At 38.7% G+C, this 27,126-nt stretch overlaps 1 protein-coding gene across 4 annotated transcripts; it reads left to right on the forward strand.

Moving 5' to 3' along the window:
* The first annotated feature begins 5,633 nt into the window (after positions 1-5,633).
* Positions 5,634-27,125, forward strand: LOC126368011 (cell surface glycoprotein 1-like). 4 transcript variants are annotated; one of them, XM_050011853.1, is made up of 7 exons: positions 5,637-5,795; positions 12,111-12,294; positions 14,215-14,412; positions 14,708-14,830; positions 22,487-23,983; positions 24,791-24,868; positions 24,950-27,125. In XM_050011853.1, the coding sequence occupies exons 2-7, from the start codon at positions 12,124-12,126 to the stop codon at positions 24,980-24,982; spliced, it is 2,100 nt and encodes a 699-aa protein (XP_049867810.1). In that variant the 5' UTR covers positions 5,637-5,795; positions 12,111-12,123; the 3' UTR covers positions 24,983-27,125. The 4 variants fall into 4 exon arrangements, with proteins under 4 accessions (XP_049867813.1, XP_049867810.1, XP_049867812.1 ...); XM_050011855.1 differs by lacking the exon at positions 5,637-5,795 and adding an exon at positions 5,873-6,046; XM_050011854.1 differs by lacking the exon at positions 5,637-5,795 and adding an exon at positions 10,561-10,724.
* Position 27,126: the final 1 nt, after the last annotated feature.

Below are 27,126 nucleotides of genomic sequence, written 5' to 3' on the forward strand. Positions count from 1 at the left end.
CTACGCCATACTCTATAATCAATGGCCATAGTATTGTTGCCATGTATAATGTTTAAATATTTTTTATAGCAACATTTTTATCTGGGACCTCAAGAAATGTAAAGAGAGAAAGCAAGATGTCTTTACCACTATTTTGTGAGTGTGATAGAGTTAGCGCTATTTGAATAACACAAGGTAACATCTTCAAAAATATTGATTCATTGCATGCATTACTCGATTTTGTGGCCCTTAATTTTGTAAAAAATTGAAAAATTATGATTGTATACTAATACTGAATTATTCAGAACATTTTATTGTAATCTTATCCACACATAGAATGAGTAGACAAAAGTAAAGAAGAAAATTAATTATGCACTAATCACCACCTCATTTTATTAAGTTGTGTCTACACTAGGAATAGCGGGAATACTATGTTGTTTATTTATTGTGATGTGTTTCAATTTACATTTATGATGTAATTTCACGATGAGCGATTGAAAAGTTAAATAAATCGTGAAAGCGTAACATACAAATAAACTCACTCTTTCTAAACTGATGTTTTTATTTTGATGTTAGCTACGACAATGGTACTCTTTTCTTAGCTGTATTAGTAACCCAACCCAAGTCATGATGTTATAAAATTTCGTGTAGTGTTATGTTTTTACTCCCAAAAACAATATAATTAATTTTCACGTTTAGTCTGTACAACGCCATCTATGATGATGATGCCTGAACGTTGCTTGGAAAGACGCTCATTCTATTAACCCTAGGATGGTAACAGGGGTGACTCAACACCCCACGCGAGCAATCACGTGCCGATTTATTGAAAATTATTAGCTATCCCGCTCTAGCATTTTGTGTATTCTTTTGTTTTACTGTCAGTCATCAGTAGTCGTTGCGCGGTGGGTCCGGCAGCACGCCAATTTCGTTCTGCAGGTATGTGTGGGGTGATGCGTCACCCCTGTTACTATTTACGTAGGTATTTTGTTTTGTTCAAAGGTGAACAAATCGGTGATATTGCTATCTACTATGCACAATAAGGAAGAAGTTAATCCCACAACGCACAAGCCAATTATAATTGAGGACTACAATGCGATATACCTTTGACAAGATGATGCACAAATTGCACAATTATACGACTGCAAGGGGTACTCGACGCTGGCCTCTTAGATTTTTCTTTGGCATGTTAGATCAAGCAGGGATCAATTCTATGATTCTCTATCTAGAAGTTAAGCATCCGAATACGCCAGCTAACAAATTCAGAAACAATTTCCTGAAAAAACTAGCAATACAGCTAGCCGAGCCGTACATGAAACGACGTTTGGAGTCAAATTTACCTCGACTACTATCGGGAAATATAAGGGCTATTCTAAATGTTCCCGAAGAAGTTCCAGCAAGCGAACCCCCCGCCAAATTGCCAAAGCAAGCTCGATGTGCATTGTGTCCTCGAAAAAATGACGAAAAAGTAAAGATTTTTTGTTCCAAATGTAAAAGACCTGCGTGCCCCGAACATCGCTTGGAAATTTGTCTTAATTGTGTTTAAGTTAGCAAAAAATTTTTTTTTCTAATATAATTTCGTCTAGTTACTGATAGATCTCAAGAAAAGTGTTCCTTTAGTTTGTTTTAATAATAAAAAGTTTTATTTTTCATTATTTACTCATTTAATAACACGCGTAGTAGCAGGGGTGACGTGGCACCCCTGTTACTATGCGTGGTCATTTAAATTATGTTACCATCCTAGGGTTAAAATCTAATGAGGGACTTACCAGGATACGTTTCCCAAAAACAAAATAGATGGCGTTGTACAGATGTAACGTGATAATTAATTCTTTTGTCATAGCTCGGATACATAATTATAATTAGAGATGGGACGAGTACCCGGTTTGGATCCGGTACCCGGTGGATCCGGCACTTTTTTAAGGATCCGGCCGGGTACCGGATAGTGCCGGGTAATTTTTATAAAGCTAAAACTTAATAATAAGTTACTTCAAAACTAACTTTTATTGCACTTACAGATATTCTAAAGACTCATAAAACTATTATTATTAAGAAAATGTAGATTAGGGGGACAAAAAGCCGGTGTTTTTGCCGTTGAAAAACTTTTGTGTCCATACATCGTAACAGGTTGGGATTAGTTTACCAACTGCAAATAAGCTTGTAATCGGCAAAATAGTTTTTTTTGTGATGGTACAACAAGTTACGATTTTCGAATTTTTTCGAAGTCCTTCCTTTTTATCAGTTGGGCGAAAACCTCAACGCGGCGCGGCGTTCGAAAGGATTATATTTGACAATTTTAATCGACGCTAGTGGGTCGTTAGCGATAAACGCTGAAGGAGTGAAATCATCAACAACGCCGGCGGGGTCGGTATCCCCCGATACCGAAATATTTGATGTCATGAGCTGCTTGGCCGCCTCTATGGCTAAAGTAATCAGGTCATCGGGATCGTATAATACGTCCTTCGGGCGCCAATACTTTTCAGTATTGTCCCTAAGGGGACGCATTCGGAAGCCGTAACTACCAGGGGATTTGGGTGGTGAGGAGCAAAATCGAAAAAAACGTGTTGAAGCTAATTTGAGCCATTGGACAATGATCGGTAGACCTAGATCGATGTGCAGATTTTCATTGCAAAGGAACGATTTTGTATCACGTAAGGGGTGGTGCTCATTGCGAGACCCTTTACGATAGTCATAATACATATTTCACATCTACCTAACCTGAAGTTTCAGGTTTTAACAGAAACAACTGCTTGAATTTTGAACTCAAACCAGCCCAATTAAGTCACATTGGTACTTCCGAAAACACAATTTTTCTTTCTCGGGTATTTCTTTATAATATGGAAGTGGCTGTATTATCAACCTGCCCGCACACTGTGTCGCGACGACTCTTTTACACTTGTGTATATCTATAATTATGTATATAGATAATCAAAGAATTATGAATCTATTGTAGGGATGTGAATGCACACATACTAGACTGACGTCGCGAATACCAGTCAGTATGTGTAGATAGGATGTAACTCTTACTCACTCATAGGTTCCTATGTCAGTGATCAGATCCTCAATATGGCTTTCCTTACACCTTTCCTTTCACCTCATGGATACGGATTACTTCTCCATCTGTAAGTTTAAGAAACATAAATGAACTACTGATTGGTGATACAACTACCACCTACTTGGTGACACATCACCCTGCAGAATGTAAGCTTATCTCTCTTAATGACTCTGGCTGAACACCAGCGTATGTGATCTTATTAGTTACTCTTAGGTATTACTTTATGTCAGTTAATTGCCCTTTTATACATGACCCTTTCAATGGTGTGCTTATCAGCACTTAGGTAGCTAAGTAAGACTTATTCATTAGTGTGCATGCCAGCACTTGGGTGGCCAAGAAGGCCCTATTCATCAGTGTGCCCGCCAGCACTTGGGTGGCCAAGAAAGCCTCTTATAACAGTGTGCACGCCAGCACTTAGGTGGTCAAGGAAGACCTCTTCAACGGTGTGCACGCCAGCACTTAGGTGGCCAAGAAAGCCTCTTATAACAGTGTGCACGCCAGCACTTAGGTGGTCAAGGAAGACCTCTTCAACGGTGTGCACGCCAGCACTTACATGGCCAAGAAAGCCTCTCATAACAGTGTGCACGTCAGCACTTACATGGCCAAGAAAGCCTCTCATAACAGTGTGCACGCCAGCACTTACATGGCCAAGAAAGCCTCTCATAACAGTGTGCACGCCAGCACTAACGTGGCCAAGAAAGCCTCTCATAACAGTGTGCACGCCAGCACTTACGTGGCCAAGAAAGCCTCTCATAACAGTGTGCACGCCAGCACTTACATGGCCAAGAAAGCCTCTCATAAAAGTGTGCACGCCAGCACTAACGTGGCCAAGAAAGCCTCTCATAACAGTGTGCACGCCAGCACTAACATGGCCAAGAAAGCCTCTCATAACAGTGTGCACGCCAGCACTTACGTGGCCAAGAAAGCCTCTCATAACAGTGTGCACGCCAGCACTTACATGGCCAAGAAAGCCTCTCATAACAGTGTGCACGCCAGCACTTACATGGCCAAGAAAGCCTCTCATTTGGTGCACCATACTCTTAGATGCAACCTGGCCAGGAAATACTTCTTCGATTGCGGGCTACTCATTTGGACAACGGTAGCCAAGGAAGGCCTCTACAATTGCAAGCTATGCATACAGACAACGTCTTTAATTGTGGGCATTACTTATTGATACCTCTAAAGTGTACTCATCTATCTTTACAAGTCGCATTGCCGGCCGGCCATTTTAAACACAAGTTATCAAACAGAATTAGGCATCATCGTTAGTAAAATTATAGTCAAATTAATAAAAGGGAGTTATATCACCACTACGTAGCTTTGGTAACAGTATCAGCGGGACTTTCTGCACTTTTTCACTCATATAAAAGTTAAACTCACTTTAACTACTTTCTTAGAAAACTAGCTTGTCAAGACAAGATTTAAGACATAGACAAGATTCACTTACTGATAGAAAAATTAGCGGGCTTCCGTTTCGGTGTTGCTACTTGTGACATTCCATATTTAGAATCGTGACTCATCGTCACGACACTCCCGACGAACGAAGAATTTGAGGGACATCGTGACGGCGACAACCAGCCTTCGTCACGACACACTGCACTTAAAGATTCATAATTATATCCTTCCGAGCACTTTCTGAGTAGAGATAGTGGTCTAGTTCTTTCAAGGGACGGTTCTTCAGAAGGTTCCGCTCCGTAGTACTGACTTAATGCATGCCGGGTAATTTTGCCGGCATGGAGTAGCGCCGGGTATCCGGCTACCGGGTACCCGGCAAAAGTAGGATCCGGTGCATCACTAATTATAATGTAAAATGCAGAGGCATATATAAAAATAACAGTTGTGTGAAATTTGGATCAGTTTATGTATTTAAATATTTATATAAAGTACTGACACGTGGTTTACATTAAGTATTTACTTATTAAATTATGTATTGAATTTATTGTCACCTATATTGTTTCTCGGTATTTTGATCAGAATAATAATGGATGGAAGATATATTGGCCTAGGTGTAATAACAACGGTCATCATTTACACAAAAAACAAAGATGAATTATGCATATGTCGGCAAATCTGTACAACGCCATCTATATTTTTGGCGGACGTAGCCTAGACAGTCCTTTATTCAAATATCAAGCCGCATTTATAAATTATATATATGAGTCTGCCATTATATTGTGTTTTTGAATAATTGTGTACCCGAGAAATGAGAAAATAGGTAATTATCACGTACGAGTTGGACAGTGCCATCTAATTTTTTTTAGGGAATGTGACCTGGAAAGCCTCATTGGTATATTCATTCCTAAGGTAACAATTGTTGCCTCATTTTTCGTGTCGCGTCACACGCAGGCAGCAGGTAATATGAGTAACAAAAATAATAAAAAATACGGAAAATCTAAAATATTTTTAAGAGTATGTGTATATAGGGCTTTATGTGGGTTGCCCTGGGCATAGAGTTAAAGAATCTTGTTGTCATAATGTTGGTATAAGGTACTTTCCTTTTGCATCTAGCACTAGTTTTGCATACGTACTTTTTTGTTGTCTATGTTAACTTGTCTATAGTAGCTTTCGGTTCACAATGTTGGCTGTATTGAAGCGTCTTGAGCAAGTGGACCAATCAAAAACAAGTTTCAATTTTGAATTTGTTCGAGGTGGGGATTTTGTCCTGCCGCCATATTGTGTTGAGCTGTGAGTGCTGGAAGTGAATATTTTACTGGTTGAAGTGTAAATTCTTTGTCAATATAAATTTGGATTTAAAAACCTGAAGGTAAGTGTGAAATTAGTACAAGTTTTTGTCATAATTATCTTTACAGTTATTTAATTACACCGCCTTACACGCGAGTACCGGCTGCCTCAATCCATTTAGCGTCAAAAGTAGATACGGTTGAAATAGGACTTTCTTCAGAAAGCTCGTTAACGCCTAATACAAGAATATTTGTTAATTTATTATATTTAATTTGCTAGTGACGATCATCATGGCTTAGAGTGTTTCGATAACTTCGGGTTAATTTTATGCAGGTAGTAAATGATCTTATTTTAAAGTTTATCTATTCAAAATGTGCGTAGTTTAATCGTTTACTGTCTTATCGTTTTTGTTAGGACTGTTTGTTTTAAATGACAACGAGTAAATGTATATAATTCCGGGAAATCCATTCTTTGTGAATTACCTCGGAGCGATGAATCATCGCCAGTGACTGGGGGAGACAATAAGTAGGTCCTGCTAAACAAGGGTGTATGTACACGGCTTTCATTATTTCATTTGAGCTCTAATGGCGTAAATATATTCATATCTTGTTATTTGAAAACGTCCACACCCAAAACGACTTTTCTGATGTCTCGCTCGTGTGCACCAATGGAAGCTATTACTTATCCGCTTTCAAACCAGCACCTGCCTAATAATTACGACTCAAGTGTTATCATATAATTATAATTACGACTCATTGTTATCTCAGAATTTCTTATTTATAGTGTCAAGTTAGTACAATGCACACTATTGTGTATTTATTGTAGGCAGATTGTAGACCTAGGGTGGATTGAACGTCAAGTCAAACCCATGCTGGTGCATTATTCTTCAATTACATGTCTTGATCTGCCCATTGTGATCTTATCAACTGCCTGTTTGGGTAGAAGAACATGTGTTCTATTAGTATTATTCTGACCTTTTGGTAGGTAGGTACCTGCATTGCACCATGTTTAAAGATGATTCTAAAGTTACTTAATTGTAACTTCCTTAACATATACCTACTTTATTCTTAAGTTTAGAAATATTTAATCAATTGAATTACTAATCAAGTGACGCTAGTAGTCTTTGACCTAACTTGATGAGCACTGATATTTTAGGTGAGTATATTCAGTCTTTGTTCTTTCTTTGGATCTATAATATAACTACACATGAATATAAATTTGTTCCAACAATGGTCTTGTTTTCACTGCCTATTGTGTTGCATACCTACCTTTAATACTTATATTATGTTTTTAACATACCTACCTTTTTCGCTTCTGGCATCTTTATCATATCTGTACCACTAACTTATTTATGTGATGTGGCAAACCATTTAATACCTACCTATACAATCATTATTTGTAATGCTCATACCTACCTATTTGGAATATTTTTTTAACAAATTATTTTTCTGTGAAAAGTTCAATAAGGACTCCCTAGGTTAATGTCTATCATGAATGATTAGCACACCAATTCTTAGGGATGGTCACTCTAAGATATCTCTTAGAAATTGGTGTCACTTAAGTAACATGATAGTAGGTAGTTGTTCCATGCATGATAAGAGACACATGGTAGACCTAACATTAAAATAAACCATCCTGCTTATAAGACTACAACAAGTTGGACATGTTATCATGTTGAGCGATCATAGTCTGATTAACATTATGGGATTGGGTAATGGGCTGGTTACTATATAGACACATGTCATATTCAACTTACTAACATAGCAATATCAAAAGTTATTTTGACAACTTTTGGCTCTGCCCCTACCCCAACAGGGATTATGTACGTGATTTTATATACAAATATACATAATTGTGTAATTTCCTGTACCCATAGATAGATAGATAAAATACTTTATTGAACACAATGGAGACAAAATACAGAGTTTGCATGGAATAAATTGTAGCGTAGCAATAAAGCCACCTGTACAATTGTATACTTAGATTATGACATGTGATGTCTTTCTTCTGTACATTTTGTCTTTTGTGATCATTAAAATAATTGTATTGAAAGCTACTTCGGTATTTTTTGAGTGAAGTTTTCTTCAGTCCAGGTAACTTATGCTTATGCCTACCCCTGTAGGGGTTAAAGGCGTGGAGTTGTGCAGATCTGTTTGTTCTTGAGTAGTCTGTTGAATAGTGAGAATAACTGTTCCAAAGCTGTCCAAGATACTCAACTTAATTTCAAGTAAGGTAGCCACATACCTATGCAGTGACTAGTAGCTCCTACCATACAGAATAATTTACCCATAAAACATACGTCAGTTTCTAAGTACAAATTTATATTCGTCATGCGGTTGTTTATTTGTGTCATACTTAACTGTTCTAGTAAAGGAACTGACATAACCATTCATAGTCAAAACTTCCTGCTATTTTATTTAATACAAATCAATCTGGGAAATGACAGAAAGACAATTCATTACGTTGTACAGGAAACAATTAGGTTTATTTCATATTATCACATTGTGTGACAAGTATCCTGGTTCGGGTGGCTCGTATGACTGGTGCCGAGTTACTTGCGGTCGGGATCCGCAACAGTACGATATCGATTTTCCACTTACCGTGTTATAGCATGCCGTTTGATTGTCCATTGCATTGCACTGGCAACTAGCATCGTGTTGATGTTACCCTGACTTCATGTTTACGGTTTCCTTCCGATTCCAATGTTTCTACAATCTAAAACGCGTAATTGTAGTTGCGTTATATTACGCACAATGTGCCTAACATTGTTTCGCAAAGACGTCGGAGCTTGACTCATTTCACTGGGTTTAGTACAGTTTATATTATGCAGAACTTTATTACGTACATACATAAACTGGGCTGGATGGGCTGGGGTAAATAACTTGCAGCAACTTTGATTATTTGTTTATGATTGAATATCTTACTCTTATTTTGAATTTGTCAGAAAATAAACTTATAGCTCATGTGAATCTTACTTTATGTAAAAAAGCTTATTATAAGATTAATAATTACCTTAACGATAAAAATGCCTGGTACTAAATGTGTTCCTCTAGTTATTAAGTAACTTGTAATGTATAGGTACCTATATTGATTTAAAAGATGTGTTGCTGTTGCAGTTTCTTGTAGTTTCTTTTCCTAGCCATAACATCTTGCGAAATGACGTAGATTCAAAAATGTTAAATTGACCTTCAACAAGTTTATCTATGATAATTACGTTGAATAAATGATTCTTATTCTCGTTCCTATATAGGCTGCCTTTGTATTAGCTCAATAACTTAGCGCCCATTATATCAAAAGTAAATATACTAATTATAAAATAAACAAACTGTTTGTTAAGGACATTAAGGAAATTAGTAACGTTTTATAAACAATCATTCATAATGTCATAACACAACATCATTTCATAATTAGTAGACACGATTTAGTTAAATAAAATTATAGGTATAGATTTCTTTTCATAATTGAGTTTGCGTAAACATTAGGCGTTAATCATCTAGATCAGATAGACAGAATTATTTAAAAACATGTAGTTTCTTATTTTCATTAAAATCTCTGCTGAGTTGTTTATCATCCCAGGCATGTCGTAAAAACAGGAACTTGTAGGTTTATGTTCTATCCAATACTACTGTTGAACTATCTTCTTATATGGGCTGGTAACCTGTCATAAAACGGTTGTTCATTCATTAACTCTCTTAAGACTGTTACGATTTCAATACAAAGTGTTGCTACAAAAATCCTTAGGACTCGCGATCAGACCACCCCGGTAGATATTACGGATGTGAGATATGTCCATCGGTCAGTCTTTTTTAATTTTACGCTTTCTGGTTTATATAGCAACGACTTCCGAAAATAGATAATTAAAAACTATGCAACTTATGAAGACAATTTGCTATTGCGATCAATCAGGGGGGTTAAAAAGGCCACATCGAAGGAATTAATTTAAAGAGCAATATTGCTATTTGATATTTGTTAGCATTACGCATTTACTTTTTATATGTGTAAATGTCAAATTGCAATATTTCTCTTTTAGATGAATTGGCCTTTTTAATACCCTAGATCTTCTACGAGACACGGAGATCACGTATTGTGTTAATCGTACGACTCCACTTCTAGGCGTAGTGGTAGAATTCGGCCGTCGACCTTGAATAGTGAATACACCCAAGTCAAGGTCACTGATACTTCGGAACATATTTAAATCGGGCCCTCTCGAAGTGCCTCCCATTGTAGCACGACGACAATAAGTTCGGGTTGACTGCCTCAGCCAAAAAAACGTAGTGGGGGCTTAAAACAGGTCAATCACCCCGATGCGTGAACCAATTTGAAATAACTCCGCATGATGACTGACGCTCTCCGCACAACGCGTGTTCGTTACGATCGAACACAAAAGATATTATGATAATTTCCCACTAGATAACGGTACTGTGAAACAATAGCACCCCACTCAGGACCCCTTTATTTCACGCTCGGATGTTTGTAATTGTAACCAGTCAACATTTCCGAAATGTTAACTTGTAATTGTAACAAAGCACTTATCTGCTGATACTCATAAAACGTTTCGATCGATTTGGGCCAGTTTACTACTGGCAAAGCTTTCAAGTAGGTACAAGTTAAACGTTAACCTTCCGAGGCCTTGTACCTTTTTGCTTATTTGCAATGGCCTCGGGGTGCTGCGATGATATTTTTGTCTGGAGCGAATGTTTGCGTCCAGCGATAAGGCCGGCCCTGCGTGACTAATGTCACTGTTATTTGTGTTGTTGAGAGTAACGAGTGGGATAATGAACGATAAAATGCGCCGATGCGCTAGGAATTTGGTCTCTGCTAATGACCAATGTGTACGATAACCAGTCGCAGCCCCACACTCTCAGTTTCGCTTCCAGCGCCGTGGCAGTTACGTGCATAGTGTGTCCTTAACCACAATTGCCTCAAGTTATTCACCCAATATTTTAGTATCTCGTGTGAGTCGATAAAACAAAACAAAGAGTCATTTAGATCTCGAGGATTTTATACATAAGTAAGTTTATTTTATTACTGTTATTTATATTTAACGTGTATTGTTTTTACAATTTGTTTTATTTCAACTGAGTATTTTTGTTTACTTAGACATAACTTGAAGGGTTTTTCTGTTTCTTGGGTATTGATTTGAAATTGTGTTATTGCCTGTGCGACACGCATCGGCAATTTGACATTCTCGTGTGGCGTGTGTCGACGTGACACAGTGGCGATGCATCCCATGCATCTTGCACTTTCACTGAGAGAAGACTATTTTAGACGTAGACATTATTTCGAGCCGCTCGCAGCCCGTGACCCACTGACGCGCTTTGTATTCCAAATCGGTTCCTCCTCGTACCTGAATCTCTTATTTATATCTCACGCAACCAACTAATTAGCATTTTTGTATGAGACGAGATCAAACTAAACCAGTTTTTTAGTTCCTTTGGTTTATTTATCCATTCAGACGGAGAATACAAATGGGCGCATCGTTTATCCTTGCATACCTACGTACCTACAAGTTGTCAAGTTGTTAACGCAAATATTCCACAACATAAACTGGCTCTTTGACTGGTTAAAAAGTTAATATTTTGATGTAATTTTCTGCGCTGCTATTAGGTGTATGCCATATTTCACAGTTATAGTTCAATGATTTATTGTCATCCGGCGGTGGGTTTGCTATTTATACAATTTCTCTGGTTAGTTTACACAATAGACACTACGGTCGTTGATACTACATGAATAATTCAGTAACAAGTATTATAGTCACGTTTGAAGCTTAAACTGGAAAGTTAAGACCGGAAGTAGATAAATTTTAAAGTCGAGAATACTAAACAAAATACGGTTTACTATTTCAGTCAACGTTCTTGCAAAATTTTTGTTATTTTAGTTGTACTTTTTTAAAATACAAATACCTGTAATCATAACGTAAACAGGTAGAAAAATACGTTCTTAATTTGTTGTTCCGATATATTCATACATAAATTGTGGCCATCAATTCGCATGTATCGTAACGCTGGCTGTCCATTAGGTGTCAGTGGAACTAGGCCTGAGTGAAATGGCTACCATTGGTCATGGTTCGTCGGGCTGCATCAATGAGTCACTCGATGCATGTCAGATCAGGGTCATTGGCGATTTGCACTATGGCGTTGTGGCCTTGTAGGGGGATGTAGATGTACCTGCGTTAGATTTTGTATAAACGTACAGTACTAGTTTTACTATAATTTTTGCACTCTAGCATACCCACACAACAGGACAGAAAGATAGAGTGCCTATAGTCTAATGCGAAAGAAACAGACAAGATAATATACTATTCTAACTTCATACTATAACGCAAAAGGTACAGTCAAAAGAACAACGCAACATTAGAAATGAGAAGAGACTGTTGAATGAAGTGTGTTGTTACCAGGAGAGCAGCGAGCATGGGTGCGAAACAGAGCAAGCGGTCGGTGGACATAAGCGGCAAGGAGGCGGAGGGCGCCGGCGAGGTGGCGGCGGCGGGCGCGGGCGGCGAAGGCCGCGTGGAGGCGCTGGCCGACGCTGATGCACTCAAGCCCCAGATCAACGGCGACGCGCATATACACGAACAGACGGTAAGTACCTCCTTTTGTAGATGTACCTCCTCGATTAGGCCGGACCGGACGAATGGGGAGCGCTGAGGGTTGTCAAACGGTGCAAGACCACCAGACGCTACCACACACCACTGTTCACTAGGTGACCGGAAGACATTAGGTTATAATACATAAATATTGTTGTACTATAAATCGATGACGATTCTTTGACATTCTCATTATTATGAATCACACCTATCAGTCATCCTACCTTACCGATCAATTTCGTATGTGTCATAGAAGTATACATGTACGGTTTATTCGTACTAGAGAAAAATAATATTACTCAATAATATCGATAGCGTAGGCTGGATAGAGACTCCCAATGAATAGCAGTGATATTACAACCTACCAATAAGCAAAAATACAAAGCACCATATACACTTAAGCTACACGATAATATACTTGAAACATGCTTCACAAACAAAGAAATGAGTCAAAGAGAAACCATTTTAAATCTTGTGTGTAACACGTCATTAAAAGGGCATTGAGATGTCTTCATCTTCTTTTGTCTTTAAGTCATAAAGTAAATGTGTTGATATTAATGGCATCATTTATAAATATAATATCCAGAATATCGCTGTATTTAAGGAATCTTAACATTTTCTCTGCCTGTTTAAAGACCCAGGTTTAATACAAACTGAGTGTATGTATGTACTTATAGTTCCTAAGCACTCCTTTGGTCACTAATCCGGTTCTATATCTGCAAGCAGGTTGTAACTGAACTATATATAGTGTACGATAAGAATGTGATGAAGTAAGGAGAAATATGGATGTTTAGCTGACAAAAAAACACTACACAGGCGATAAACAAATAAAAAGCGTGAATCAGCGTATGAACACGTGGTTCGTTATGTTCCGTTATTCCGTTCCACTACTAGTAGATAACACGAATACTTTACGTTTAAATATTCGCAAATAATTTACATTTCTTCTAGCATTAGCGGAGTACGCGACGACAGTTTTTATCTTGAGACCGAAATAATAATTTACCTAATACTTCGTATGCATCTTTGTCAGGGAAAATCATACAAGTGGAGAACAAGGCTTTTGTACAAATGTTAGTCATTAGTTCCGTAGACAATGACGAAAAGTTGTGCTTTGTTTTTATTATTCCCTCTTACAAGCGTATCTGTCAGAGATAATGTTACGAATGTTTCAGTATTAGTACGCTTGATATTTGAGCTGGAATTTCTATTGAGTATTTAGTACGCAGACATGCGTCCCACGGCTTCCTGTCTAGATAATGAAACGGCTTAAGTACAAATAGAACCTTATGATAGCTATTGTTAAGAGCTAGGCTGGAATGATATCAGATTTTATATCTATCCTTTAGTCACTTTTAGAGTTAAGCTTGACTCACGTAATTGATAAAGTACAGAGCCTAGAACAATGTGATATTAGTAGCTCGGAAACACTAAGTTACTGAGTTATTATTATTATTATTTTTTAGTCGGTGAACTTTTCAACTAATTTAGTCAGTAGAATAATTTACTAAACTAGGACGAAAACGAAAAGAAAAATTAACAAGATGTAAAGTTTTATTAGTGCCGAGCGCTAATCGTGTTGAAATATTAATGAATGTCGGTCGAGAACGGATAACGGAATATTTATTGTTTTCTAATAGGTACATATAGCTCCTAATTGGAATCAGGTTAACGTACGGCTGGGTATAAAGCAAAAGTTATTAAGACTTTTTCTTCGTGAGGTCAATAATTGTCGACCTCAGTAACCCTGGTATCAGAGTTATTATAGAACCGTCAGAGGCCTAAGGACGTGGCTCATATGACGAATGCCTAAGTAGAAGTCAAGCTTAACGTGGTTTAAGAAGCGTGGAATCCTTTTACTTTTTGGGACAATCAGGTGGTTCAGCTTACAAAGTGGTTATTCTCATTGCTTTAGGAAAAAGAGAAACAGTTGGACAGCGGCACGCCGGAGAACGAGAAGGACGCCACGACAGAGAAGGAGGGTAAGGAGGCCGAGGAAGAGGGCGACAAGGATAAGGAGGTAGCCCCCGTGACCAACGGCGACACCGAGCCCAAGCCCGAGAATGGAGACTCGCCCGCGCCCGAAGACGGGAAGAAACCCAAGAAAGAAAAGGTAACCTACCCACTTATAAACACATCAGCACATTTCGTAACATAAAAATTGGCGAAACTAGCGCATCTGTTTTATTTAATCAACATCTTCTATTTATCAACTTGATATTTTATGTTTCATCAATTACTTCGAAAGGAATTTCTGTTAATTCAGCCTTCTACCATCTACATCTTATGAAAACAATTAATAAAGGCATCCAATGAATACGTAATATTTCAGAGTGTATAATTTTCCATACATTGCATGTGAGTGTGTGTGTAGGATTGATGTTAACCAAAAGCATGTGTGTGGACAGGTGAAGAAGAAATGGTCGCTAAGATCGATCAGTTTCAGCAGAAAAGATAAACCCAAGCAGGAGAAAAAGCAAAAAGATGAAGAGCCCAAGACGAACGGCGAGCCAGAGAAAGTACCCGAGGAGGTGAGTACTTATAAATGTGTTTCACTTCCACGGTAAAAAAACTACGAGCTTCCATTTTTTCCATACAAAAAATACCGCCGTCATCTTATAATTTTCGAGCGACCTGCAATACCATTCAGCTTTTAAGCAATAACTTTCTATCTTCTATTGCTTGAGTACTCGTAACCACTATCAATACGTTTGTCATCGGTATTCGTATTCACTCAACGCGCTTAATATGTACCTGAACGTACAATGGCTGGATTCCTCGCCGTAGTGGTCGGAACCATCCATCATCGTATTAACATGGCCCACTTTCGCAGCATTCGCATCATTGTCTGTTCACACGTCGACAGACGTTAGGAACACATGCGGGCATAACATTTTAAAGTATTAATTACTTTGTTCGGACTCGTAATCTGAAGTCATTGGCCTTCGTCGTGCGAAAATCGGAGGCGATGTGAAATCGCGTGCACGTGTGATCGAAACTGGTACGAGGGCGCTCGTTGGAGCCGCGGTGGGGTCGAGTACCGTTGTTCTAACGCCGAGCTGTCCCTTGCCGGCGCCGCGCTAGCAAATGTACACAGGTACAACATAAGTACTACACTTTTGTCCCATTCTTTGAGAAGGTTTTGCCATAAAAGTAGGTATTTTATCCAGAGAGACGTTATTTATCTAGATAGCTATTTAAATTAGCCGTGATATCATTTCAATTAACTGTAATTATTTATTATCAATTAACTTTTTAATTACGAGCGCAATAAGCGGTGATGCGACCTTGCGGCCTGGCTGGCTCGAAACAGAAACCGACGATTTCTATGACAAGAAACTGTTGCGACGTAGTGCATTGCACCCGAACCGACGCGGCGGCGCGAGGAACAATGCGCATTATAATTCAAAGTGGTGCTATATCCGCGCTCACCAAACGTGAGCCGCTGCCGAAGACGCTATCACGCCATTACCGGCACTCGGTTCACTGACGACGTCGCGGTGACGTCCACCGTCCGCCTCGCAGCTCGCAAAGCACACACTACGTGCTAAACGACGTCGTGTGTTTAATGCATCGTTAAATTTTAGTAATATTTATGATCGCGAACAGCGATACTTATGTTTAAACAAATAACGATTAAAAATTCATAAAAACTGTAATCGTATTGCACTAGTGAAGAACTTAATAACATTATAAACATCTCGTATATCACACAAAGCCGTTTCTCAGTTGCTTACTTTCTGCGGTTCACGTAGAGCCATGGCAGAAGCAACAAGTGATAGCGAGAAATAGTCCGCTCTCTCCAAGGAATTTGACAATGGGGTTTCGAATGGGGCAGCTATGTAAGTAACATCCTGTTTTTCTTGGTCTCAGTTTACGTGTTCGCGTAAAACCTCTATTACGGAGATCATATTTATCATTAAGGAGAGTCATAGAAGTTTGAGCACTAAGGTAGTAATAGTTTTCAATATAATTCTTTATATAAGTAATCATCAGTCAATACTGAAGAAAGATATGGGTGTTATTTGCAAGAAATGTGCCGCATTACCGCGTCGAATGGGCCATCAAAAATCAAAACAGAGGGGAGTGAATTCGCAGCCGGCCCAGTGCTTATCCCGATGTTTATCCCGATCGTCCTGACTCGCGGTCATTAGCACTTGACAGTCTTAGTGTTTTGCCTCCCACGTTGAAACTTTGCGTGTTTAAACAATAACGCAGTTAGCTTAGCGACCTTAAACCGTGACAATCAAACATGGCATACGTCGCCAAACGTTCCATCAATAGCCTGCGAGACCAGATGCGGCGTAGAAGCTAAATCGGTACATAATACATAATATCTATTGTACGCGGTAAATATATTACATAGGTATTATTATTCACTAGCGGTTGGTTCGGCCTCAAATCTACAGATCATGTTGTCGGTTATAAACGTGTAATAATAAGATTAACGTTTTGTGTTTCCGTTTATAATTGAATGATAACTATTCCATGATGGTGAATCCGTGGTTGTATCGCGTCGGGTGGCCTATCGCGCTCGGTGACGCAAAGACTGGGAGCATTAGGAAACGAGTTCGCGGTGCAAAATAAAATTAGTAGTCGTTGGCAGGTTTCGCGACGCTCCTCGTGGGCGGGTGGGTCCGCTCGGGACGGGTTGCGGTACGTAGGAGGTCGCTCGAGCGCCCCCCGCCGGCCTGGCGCGCCCGCCGCCCGCCGCATACACCCATAACATTGTTTGCGACACATAACAAACATGCCCAGTATAAAACTGTTAGCGTCTATCCACGACAACTTTCAAAGAATTGTCTCTTTCGAAAAGTCGCCCCTGTCTTCAGTCAAAACTTTCTTAAATATACTGCAGAACTTATCATTTCCGTTGATGTTGATCTTTCTAATTTCCGGAGAGTTCAAGATACCGTACTAACATATTAAAAATTATAGTTGAGACAGAAAAAAACAAGTTTTAAATTGAAATGAAACCTATTAAGGACAATTTTTCTAAATCTATTTTTAGTTTCTAAAAACTTGTGACTAAGAGGCGTTTACGTGTCAATTTGTCCCGAAACAGACAAAGGCGTTATAGTAGCATATGCCATTGAATAAGCTACATTATTTGTACTTTTCATAAAGCTTAATCTCGATTAGACAGTCATAGAGCGCGCTTTATATGACAATCTTCCTAACGATTTTAAGAATGCTTTCTTGAATTGAGCTCATCAAACTCGTATTACAAGCCGTAACAATTTCCGTGGGACATGTTGTGCGTCCGTTAATGTCGCATCGTATGAACAATGCCTGGTACTTGTATAGCACTGTATCAAAACTCGCTACCGGCTGGGTTACACGAAGAACGCACAGTTCGGGTTGCATGTTTAATAACTGATTGCAAGACGGCAACAGCCCACGACGCACCGGCTCAACTGTCGTATTTTCATAATACGCCCGTCCAATGTTGCATTGCCATAACAAGGACTATTGCTACTCTTTTGGCACCGTAATAGTTGTCTTTATTTTAAGAGTTGGTACATTTCAATCGAAAACACTTTCGTTTAAACAAAAAATATCTTCAAACACATGTCAAGCTACATTTAACGAGTGATTAAATCAATTAAAGCTAGCTTAATATCAATTAAAACAACTTTAACAGCAAAATTGCCGACTATACTTGCGAGTTCTTCTAAATGGGTTTAAGACTTTTAACAGACCCTTCATACAGTAGCATCTAACACCGGGTGTCTTTGTCCTAGTAACAGAAGTCTTTATCAAGCTAATTAGACAGGTAGCCGAGGTAAGTGCTGACGAAATGCTAGTACATTCAGTGCCCTGTTCATACCTCGGAACCTTTAAGCAAACATTTACACTAAGTTACTATGAATGATACATATTCATGATGTTAATATTGCTAATTAAACTCCTGTTTGCACCTCTTGTACTTACATGCACGGCTCTAAATTTGTTGGCATGTTCGAGAGTAGAGTTTATGCATCATCTTGTGCATTCGCTATCCGATATGGGATGGTTTTGGTTCGTGTAATCAGTGTCAAGTTGCAAGACAGTTCGTTCAACTGTTGATAGGGAGTAGTGCTAGGTATGAGTTATACGACAGCAGTGCGTCTGGCCGAGCGATGCTATCTCCTCCGTTATTTATTGCCCATGCAAATTACACTCGTCCGCCGGTCACTTCTCGTGGCTTATTTATGTCGTTGGAACAAACTCTGTATCCGTTCACAATATCCTGTTAAGATTTCCAAAAAGTAAACCTTACTAGTAAATTTTGTATTACGCATACGGATTATTAATATTGGAAGTGTCACATGTACCGTGCAACTTTTTAAGCAAAATAGGAGAGATATAAAAAATAATTGGCACATGAAACTTAAAAATTGATATCTAACTTTAAAACGCAATATTGTTTCTATTTGATGCGGTATTTTCGAGGGCACCAAACGTGGAACAAATTGGGGAAAGGTTCCGCTTCACAGTAGTTAGTGAGCGTAATTGTAGAGTCAAACATTGACACGTGCAACACTTTCAGAGCGGAAAATCATTTCCATAGAGTGACGGCTATGGTATTGTATGGCGTACGGTGAGTCACCGCACCGCGGCAGCCGCCGCCCGCCGCCGTCTGGTTACCGTTACCGATAGATTAACTGCTGCTCAGTTCGAGGGCTTTGCTGGTAAAATAAACCTATTCGAAGGTACTTTACTGTAAGTACTGCTTAGGCGTGCCCGGTTCGGCGTAATCAAAAGAAGAAAAAATACTCGCAATTAACTTGAAGCGATTTTTCAATATTGTTGATAACTTTAATATTCCTATACAATATGTAATGTAACGCTAATTTGCTTTATGGAATGGAAAAAACTTCTATAAATACAATTTCTATAGCAGCAGTTTTATGATCTGAACTACATTGCTACGATCGAAACTTTCGAGCGCCCGGTGCTAGACGGATAATGCAGTCGATATTCCTTTAGACTTTCTATTCTTGATCTTAGTTAAGCCTTATCTTACTTTCACTGCAGCTCAACTTAAAGCTCTTCACATATAGCGAGATCCAAGTAGGTTTTTATACTGTTATGCTCAAGTGAAGTGTTTGTTACCACAAGTAACTGTGTATACAACATCATCTGCGATACAAGAAACATATATGCAGAAAGTAGCTCGCTTGGTACAAAAATTTCAATATAACGATCCTTCTTGATCTATGAAATGATTAAGACGTATATATAGTGAGTATATATAAACGGTAGCTCGTATAAAAAGATTTGTACTTACACCATACCGGGATATTTTAATGGCCTAGTTTGTATACTGAGTGGACTTTAAATTAACAGTTGAACTTTGACTATCCAAACTAGCCTCAATCCTGTATCATGGAAATTCTTAGACCACACGATTCGTACATTATTATTATAAGCCTTATGAGTATAAATTACCAGTTTCTGTTGTTCATTGAGGCCGATCAACTTCGGTGTGTCTGTGGAACGTGCGACTGTTTAGAATCTAAGCTCTTTCGTGATCTGCGTCGGGGGCACTTGGGGCCACATAAAGTCAGTGCCGGCTATGATGACTAAACATTTTTATGCCAAGTACATCGAGCAATTCCAATTAACTGGGTTGGCAACGTGAGTCATGCATGTCACAAGTATTTTATATTAAATTAAAAAAATAATAATATTCCGTCGATCGAAACACAAGGACTGACATAGGGGGACGGACTACTCTAATAGCTCTGTTAGTGTCAAATATGTCAACTTATGGATGTTGTTCCGTTTTTCTTTAGTCCATTTAATACGTATCGGTTTAAAACGCGTTCTATAAAACGGTAACAAACAGCACCCGCATAACTTAGCTATAGTATAGGTATACCTTGTCCGACATAGACGCAAAGATAGAGACAGATAGCATTAGACCCAGAGCATTATATTATTTGTTAGAACAGTAATCTATGCCATTGTATGAGCTATGAGCCTATGACAGCTCGCACGACTGGGTCATTGCACTTCGTTTCTGACAATCACTTTACAATTAAATTATAATAATAATAAGGACTTGAATGTGTAATAACATAAACCTTTATAAATAATGATATACGTAAGCTTCGTATTCATCATCATCAGTCCATTAACGTCCCCGCTGCTGGGGCACGGGCCTTCCTTATGGATGGATAGGGAGATCGAACCTTAAACCATCACGCGGGCCAGTGCGGATTGATGGTTATTAACGACTGCTAATGCAGCCGGGACCAACGGCTTAACGTGCCTTCCGAAGCACGGAGGAGCTCGAGATGAAAACTTTTTTTTGTGGTCACCCATCCTATGACCGGCCTTTGCGAAAGTTGCTTAACTTCAACAATCGCAGACCGAGTGCGTTTACCGCTGCGCCACCGAGCTCCTCAGAGCTTCGTATTCAGATCTTGTTATTTAGTGAATCGAAAAGATGGATAAATATTGTAGATTATTTAAAATTCTACTTTATTTTCTCTTATTCCTGAAATCACGAGCTGAGTAGTTAAATCATAACAATAACATTTTTGAAGCTAGCACTTATCTAACGTTGCACTTCTCTCGCATGGGTTTTGAGATCAATGACCGATCTTCTCTTATTCCTGAAATCACGAGCTGAGTAGTTAAATCATAACAATAACATTTTTGAAGCTAGCACTTATTTAACGTTGCACTTCTCTCGCATGGGTTTTGAGATCAATGACCGATCTCATCAACCCTGGTGTCATCAATCCTGATGTTATTATTCAACTGTTAAAGGGACCGACTGCTCAACGTGACCTCCGGTCATCAGCGTGCAATCAGAAAGTGATTTTTTGTTATATATATTCGAATCTCGGTACGGACATACCAGGATTTGAACCTGGGACCTACGGATCTGTGAGCTCACGTCTCAACTATTGAACCGTCCCCATGCGGCATCTGTGGTTCAATAGTTGGTTGGTACGGAGGGCCGAATGTCTAACTAGCAGCACACTTCAATGGATTTGACTGCTGATCGTTCTATCTTTTCTAATATCTGATATCATAAACCAAAGATGCGGCTCCAAAATAGACAGCACATACATTTTGGCTTGTAATTAAATCAACGGGAAATATTCATGATTAAGGTGTCGAATAGCAATAAATTAGTATTTAATTCGTTTGTCACATTAATGCAGGTTATTTACGGTCCCCGTATCGACTGCCAAACGTTTTACGACGCATTGATCTGTGCGTATATTTATTAGTAGGAGCACTCGAGGCGTATCTTTCTACTTCAGTAAACAAAGACGGCCTTGTGAACCAGTATCATTTTATTGTTCGCCACAGCCCTGCGGTTGTGTGTCTCCACGAGAAAATATATTTTATTTTATACATTTTGCACGCAAAAGTTCTATTGTCTGATTAGGTATGCTTTCTCACACAAAGCAGATAAGATTTTTATGTTATGTATATTTTGAGCTCTAGAAGTTAACGTAGACCAATGTAGGCACGAACGAATGTATTTAACTATAAGAACTTCGGATTTTTAGTATAATTTATGTACTTTCATAAAGTCATATAGTCAGTAGAGATGACTCATGCTAATCGTAAGACTGTAATTTATGACCAATAACTGCCGGCAATCTTGCACCAAAAACTTAATTGTTTCTAAGAAATGCGTTGTTCATAGATTGACTAACGCGAAATATCCAGTCAATTTATTAGTACCTTTATGTAGTAATTGTGTAATATTTTAAATCATGTATAAATTATAACATTTCACTTATCAATCGGTTTTGTTGAACAGATTTGCTATTTTCTGTAAAAGTTGATAACCCTGTGGTGTACTGCAATATAATATGTCTTCGATCATGAGCATTGAAGGGTAACTACTTATCTAAAAATGAGAGCCAATCTTCCGTAACAAAAAATAGCACTATAAATGATATTGCGCATGTCGGTCTCCCTTCAGTCTTAGCCGCAGTTTCCTAGGATTAACAGTGATTCGTGAAATTTGCTAACATGGCCGATGACATGGTATATAAATTTGACTTCTTGACGTGTGATAGTGGAAATTAAATACTGATTTGCGTTGTCTTAATGTTCTACACGTTTTGCGTTAAAAGTAAATACGACTATTAGTGTTCTTCGCTAAGGTAAACACATTTGTAAACCAATGATCATTTTAAAATTGAATCACAAATTCTTTTTTTCTGTAGGCGGCCGAAGTTACCCCTGAAAATGCGGCAAGTGAAGTGGCTGAAGAAGCAAAGCCGGAGGCGGCCAAAGAAGAGAAGACCCCGGAGACTCCAGTAACTGAACCTCTGACTAACGGCAGCAGCACACCCGAGTCGGCTAAAGCAGAAAGTCCAGCAATTGAGGAACCTGCTGCGCCTGTGGAGCCTGTTGTGGCTCCCACGCCCGAGGCTCCCGTCGACGCTGACAAGCCCGAACCCAAGGCTGTAGTTCAGCCCGACCAGCTACCCGTCAACGGACTCTCCTTAGAAGAACCAAAAACCGAAGTACCCGAAGCTAAACTTGAGGAAAGCAAACCTGAAGAACCCATCGCAGAAAAGACAGAAACTGCTCCAGTTCCCGAAATCCCTGTTATAAAAGAGGTTTGTGTTGAACAAATGCCTTTAGAACCCTCGCCTCCACCTCTTCCTGCAAATCCTCCTCCTTCTTCGGTGGTATCCTTTGCCGCCACCACTATGGCACCAGAATTGACAGACGCTTCGCTAGCTAACACTGCTGAACTTGCAATCTCAGCACCAACCACTGTCCCTGACACTGATGCAATCAATCATAACGAACCCCTAGCAGACCTCACCGAATTGAAATGTGATAATAATACTGAATCCGTTGCCACTGAACTTCCCCCTCCTCCGAAGGAAGAAAAATCTGATGAAATCAAAACTGAAGTTACGCTCGAGGTGCAGCCGGCCTTGGAGAAGAGTCAGCCCGTAGCGGAGACGGTACATACAGAGAAAGCTGAACCAGAACCAGAAGCTGAGAAAATTCCAGAAGTAGAAGTACAGAAGGCGGAAAGCCTACAGGAAGAATTGAATACACCCGAACTAGAAAAGACAGAAGAGAAGATCGACAATGTGACGTTACATGTCGAAGACCAACCGGAAGTCGAGACTGTAGGCCATAAAATCGAAACAGTAGCAGCATGTGAAACCGCCGTTACGAAAGTGAGCGAGGTTGTGATTCCTGAAGTACACACTATTGAAACCATCGAGCTATCGACAGAAAATATTACACCACCCCAAGAATTAAATAACATTCAAGACGAACCCGAAGAAATCGATATGCCTCCCGCGCCCGAATCGGATAAAATCGACGACATTTCTGAGCCGTCAGACGACACTCTAGATTCCACTAGCGATCTACCCCCGCCGCCGCCGATGGACGTAGACGTCACAGATACGGAAACCACCAATCACACGGAGCCCATTGTGCTCAACGGCGTAAATAACGAGCAACTCAATGGCAACGATGACACACAGCAAGAAAATTTAAAAAATAAAACCAAGGATTTGCTCGAAAACGCCGCGGAGACGGTCGAGTGCAACGGAAACATAGAGGAGAAACCTCGGAAGGAGAGGGCAGCGTCGCCGGCGGGGGACGCCGGCGTGCCTGTGCCGCCCGCCGCCGCCAGCCCGGCGCCGCCCGCGGCCTCGCCGCCACCGCCCGCCGCTGCCGCCACGCAGGTGAATACCGACCGCGCACTCTTGCTCTTGTAGTGGATTAGTTTATTTAAGAAGCGTTTGTTCACCCCGTTAACAGTATTTAGTATCATGTGCATCTGTCGGCATGCGTCGATCGTCAATAACGGAAGACTTGAAGTGAGCTCGTATGATACGTCCGGTTTGTCACCTGATGCGGTCGCTGTAGCCGCTATCCCGTCCCGATCCTCTCCCTTGGCTTTTTCCCGAATGTAGATAGATATCCAGGTTTAATATTCCGGCATGTTTGATTATAACTTGCTTCAGTGCTAACATTATGGTTTAAACTTTGTAAAAATATAAAATGATTGAGCACATTATTTAATCGCACACATGCAAGTAATTAATTGTTTTAATATTCAATAACATTGCCCATTACTTCTAAGAATATTCTATTGACTGTTTTTGAGGAGCCGTTCACATTCCAATTGAGAACATGAATGTTTTGTGACTTACATCAGATGTTCTAATTTTTTCGATACCTACTTATATATTTCTAGCTTATCAACGAGTTGGTCAGGTAATAATAATCAATAAGTAAAATAAGTTACGAAAAAATTACATCATACAGGGTTATATTGTGAGACCTTAATATTTGATTTGTGAAAGGCTAATTAAATAAATCAATAATAGTTCAAAATGTAATTGATGCTGACTCACCTTTCCGAAATTATTTCAAAATAATCCTGTGGTTCGTACGACTCTTCATCAACGTCTTGGCTGATTTAATACGATGTTTTAGGAATGTCAATTGTCTTTGTCAAATGTTTCATTTTGTATTTGAATTTGCAGGAACCTATGCCGGTTGCAGACAAGCTAGCGGATTTGATCCCCGAGGTCCCTGTGGTACCAGAGCTTAATACCGAATCGGTAACTACAATTACTAATATATCATAAATATATTTTTTATCTATTGTGTCGCAGACCTTTAAACTGACCTTTCGGTTGCAGGAGACGACGACCGACGTGGCTGTGACCAACTAAGCTTCGCTTCCACAAGAGACATGTCGGAAAATAAGCCTTTAATTTATTTCCAATTTAGTACTGTGGAGTGATGTCGAACTAAGTTCGAGCATTAATTTACATTGTCAAAGATGTGGATTTCAGTTTCAAACGTGACCTTTCATATAGAACGATTATAGTATAAGTTTAGCGTGCTTTGCTTCTGTAAAATTAAGATTTTATACATTTATTCGCTAGGATGGAGTTTTTTTTATAATTATATACAATAACAAAGTTATGTAGACAGTATACGGTGCGATAAGTTGGTGCCATTATTACAGGGGTATTAGTTTGACGTCGCGTATGACTCGCTCCTAAATTACTTCTTGATGAAAACTTAATTTACATTCACATTGGTTGTTGTAAGTTAGTGCGTAAAATTCTCCCTCCGAATGTCCATAATTTTCGAATACTTTTCAATTACTTTCACAAGTGATTGTGATAACATCACGATCTCAACACTTGCTCGGTCTTGTAAAAGTAATCATAATGGATATAAAAAAGTTATTTTCTGTAGCAACGCGCGCTTATGGGAGAACATGTTAGCAAAATTGAGTAGATGAATGATTATGTACTTTTAATGAGAAAGACACAGAGGTAGGTCTCGAAGAGGTAACACAAGATATGTTGCGTTTGCAACTATAAGAAGGTTTAATAATGTATATACCGGCTTGGGTATGCGACCGCGTGCACCTGCAGCCCACCCGGCATGTGTTATGGCTTTTTAAATTGAAAAGCTGTAAACATAAATTTGAAGAATTTGGTCTTATGTTCTATTAATGTACCACTTAAACATGGTAAAAATATCATCAGTGTTAGAGGACATTACTATTATGTATATATGAATAATTGAGTTTCATACTTATTTCATACAATATTATGTTCATGTAATAATTCTGTTAATTGTGTCAAATCGAAGTTAAGAAATTACGTTGTAAGTAAATTGTTGAGGGTGAGTTTTAAACGATGAATTTCCATTTATCTCATTAGTATATTATGAATTTTCACTATAATCTTTTGTATTCAACTCCTAATTTATATTAAGTTGTATAAATTTAGTTGGTCAGCTCTCTGTAATGCAAATTCATGAAATTTTTATAAGCTATTGGTAAGCCACTTTTATTCCTAGTGAGATACATAATTATTCAGTAGTATGTAAACAATTCAGGCACTCGTTGCGAAAAAGGGAATTGTATGGTTGTCGAATATTAACTCAATTATGAAATGAGTTATTAAATTAAAAAAAACATTTTTGGACTTATATTCAATGGCCAAGTTTTTTGATTATACTATACAATTTATATGCATATACAGACATACATAATTATATTGTATTTAGACAGTAGTAGAATGTAACATGTTAGTGAAGACAGCGCGACAATAGGGGCTGTCGTTAGTGTATCGATTTCCACCTCATACATAAAATTAGACGATTCATAAGATTTGATATTATTATACAATATGTGTCATTTTCTGTAGTATTCCGAGTCCAGTAATTGTATGGTTTCATAATCATTTTTGTAATTTTATACATTTTTTATGAAATTGGAAGTGACACATCTGCATGATTGGGGGACCTGCTCCAAATATATTAGCAGTAAACACGAGTGAGACATTCCATATCAATCTTCTAACCGCTTCCCCTTACAATCAATCTCTAATAACAACTCTTATCAGCTAGCAACTTATTGCTGGTAATATGATTATCACATACTCTTGATGGTGTACGATGCCATGTTGTATGTAAAGTTAGCTGTAATAGCATTCATAGTTCTTAGAAACCTTTCAAAGTTGTAAAATAACAACATGCAGACTGGCTCTTCTTTCAAACATTGTATACTACTAGGTTTATGGTCAACATTTTGTTAAGGATTGTGTCGATATCCTGCAACAATCATTTTTTCAACTTAGTAGTCTGGAATATTGTGGGATCTTAACACAGTCTGAACTTGTTGCATACTTGAACATTGTCACTAATTGAATTTTTACATAATTTGAAATATACATAGCTATTTTGCTCACTTGCTATTCGGAATTGTACGATATTTTAATATGTATGTTATTCCAATTATTGAACTTAATGTTGATGTGTGAATGTCTCTAATCAATAAAAATTTTAAAACTAT

This window comes from Pectinophora gossypiella, chromosome 7 (genome assembly GCF_024362695.1).
Source record: "Pectinophora gossypiella chromosome 7, ilPecGoss1.1, whole genome shotgun sequence".
NCBI lineage: Eukaryota > Metazoa > Arthropoda > Insecta > Lepidoptera > Gelechiidae > Pectinophora > Pectinophora gossypiella.

What these genes read in the sequence shown, in the direction of transcription:
- LOC126368011 (XM_050011853.1), top strand. Translation starts at nt 12,124, where the DNA reads ATGGGTGCGAAACAGAGCAAGCGGTCGGTGGACATAAGCGGCAAGGAG. An exon ending in CGCATATACACGAACAGACG is followed by an intron (nt 12,295 to 14,214) that starts GTAAGTACCTCC and finishes TCATTGCTTTAG; the next exon opens with GAAAAAGAGAAACAGTTGGA. An exon ending in CCGCCGCTGCCGCCACGCAG is followed by an intron (nt 23,984 to 24,790) that starts GTGAATACCGAC and finishes TTGAATTTGCAG; the next exon opens with GAACCTATGCCGGTTGCAGA.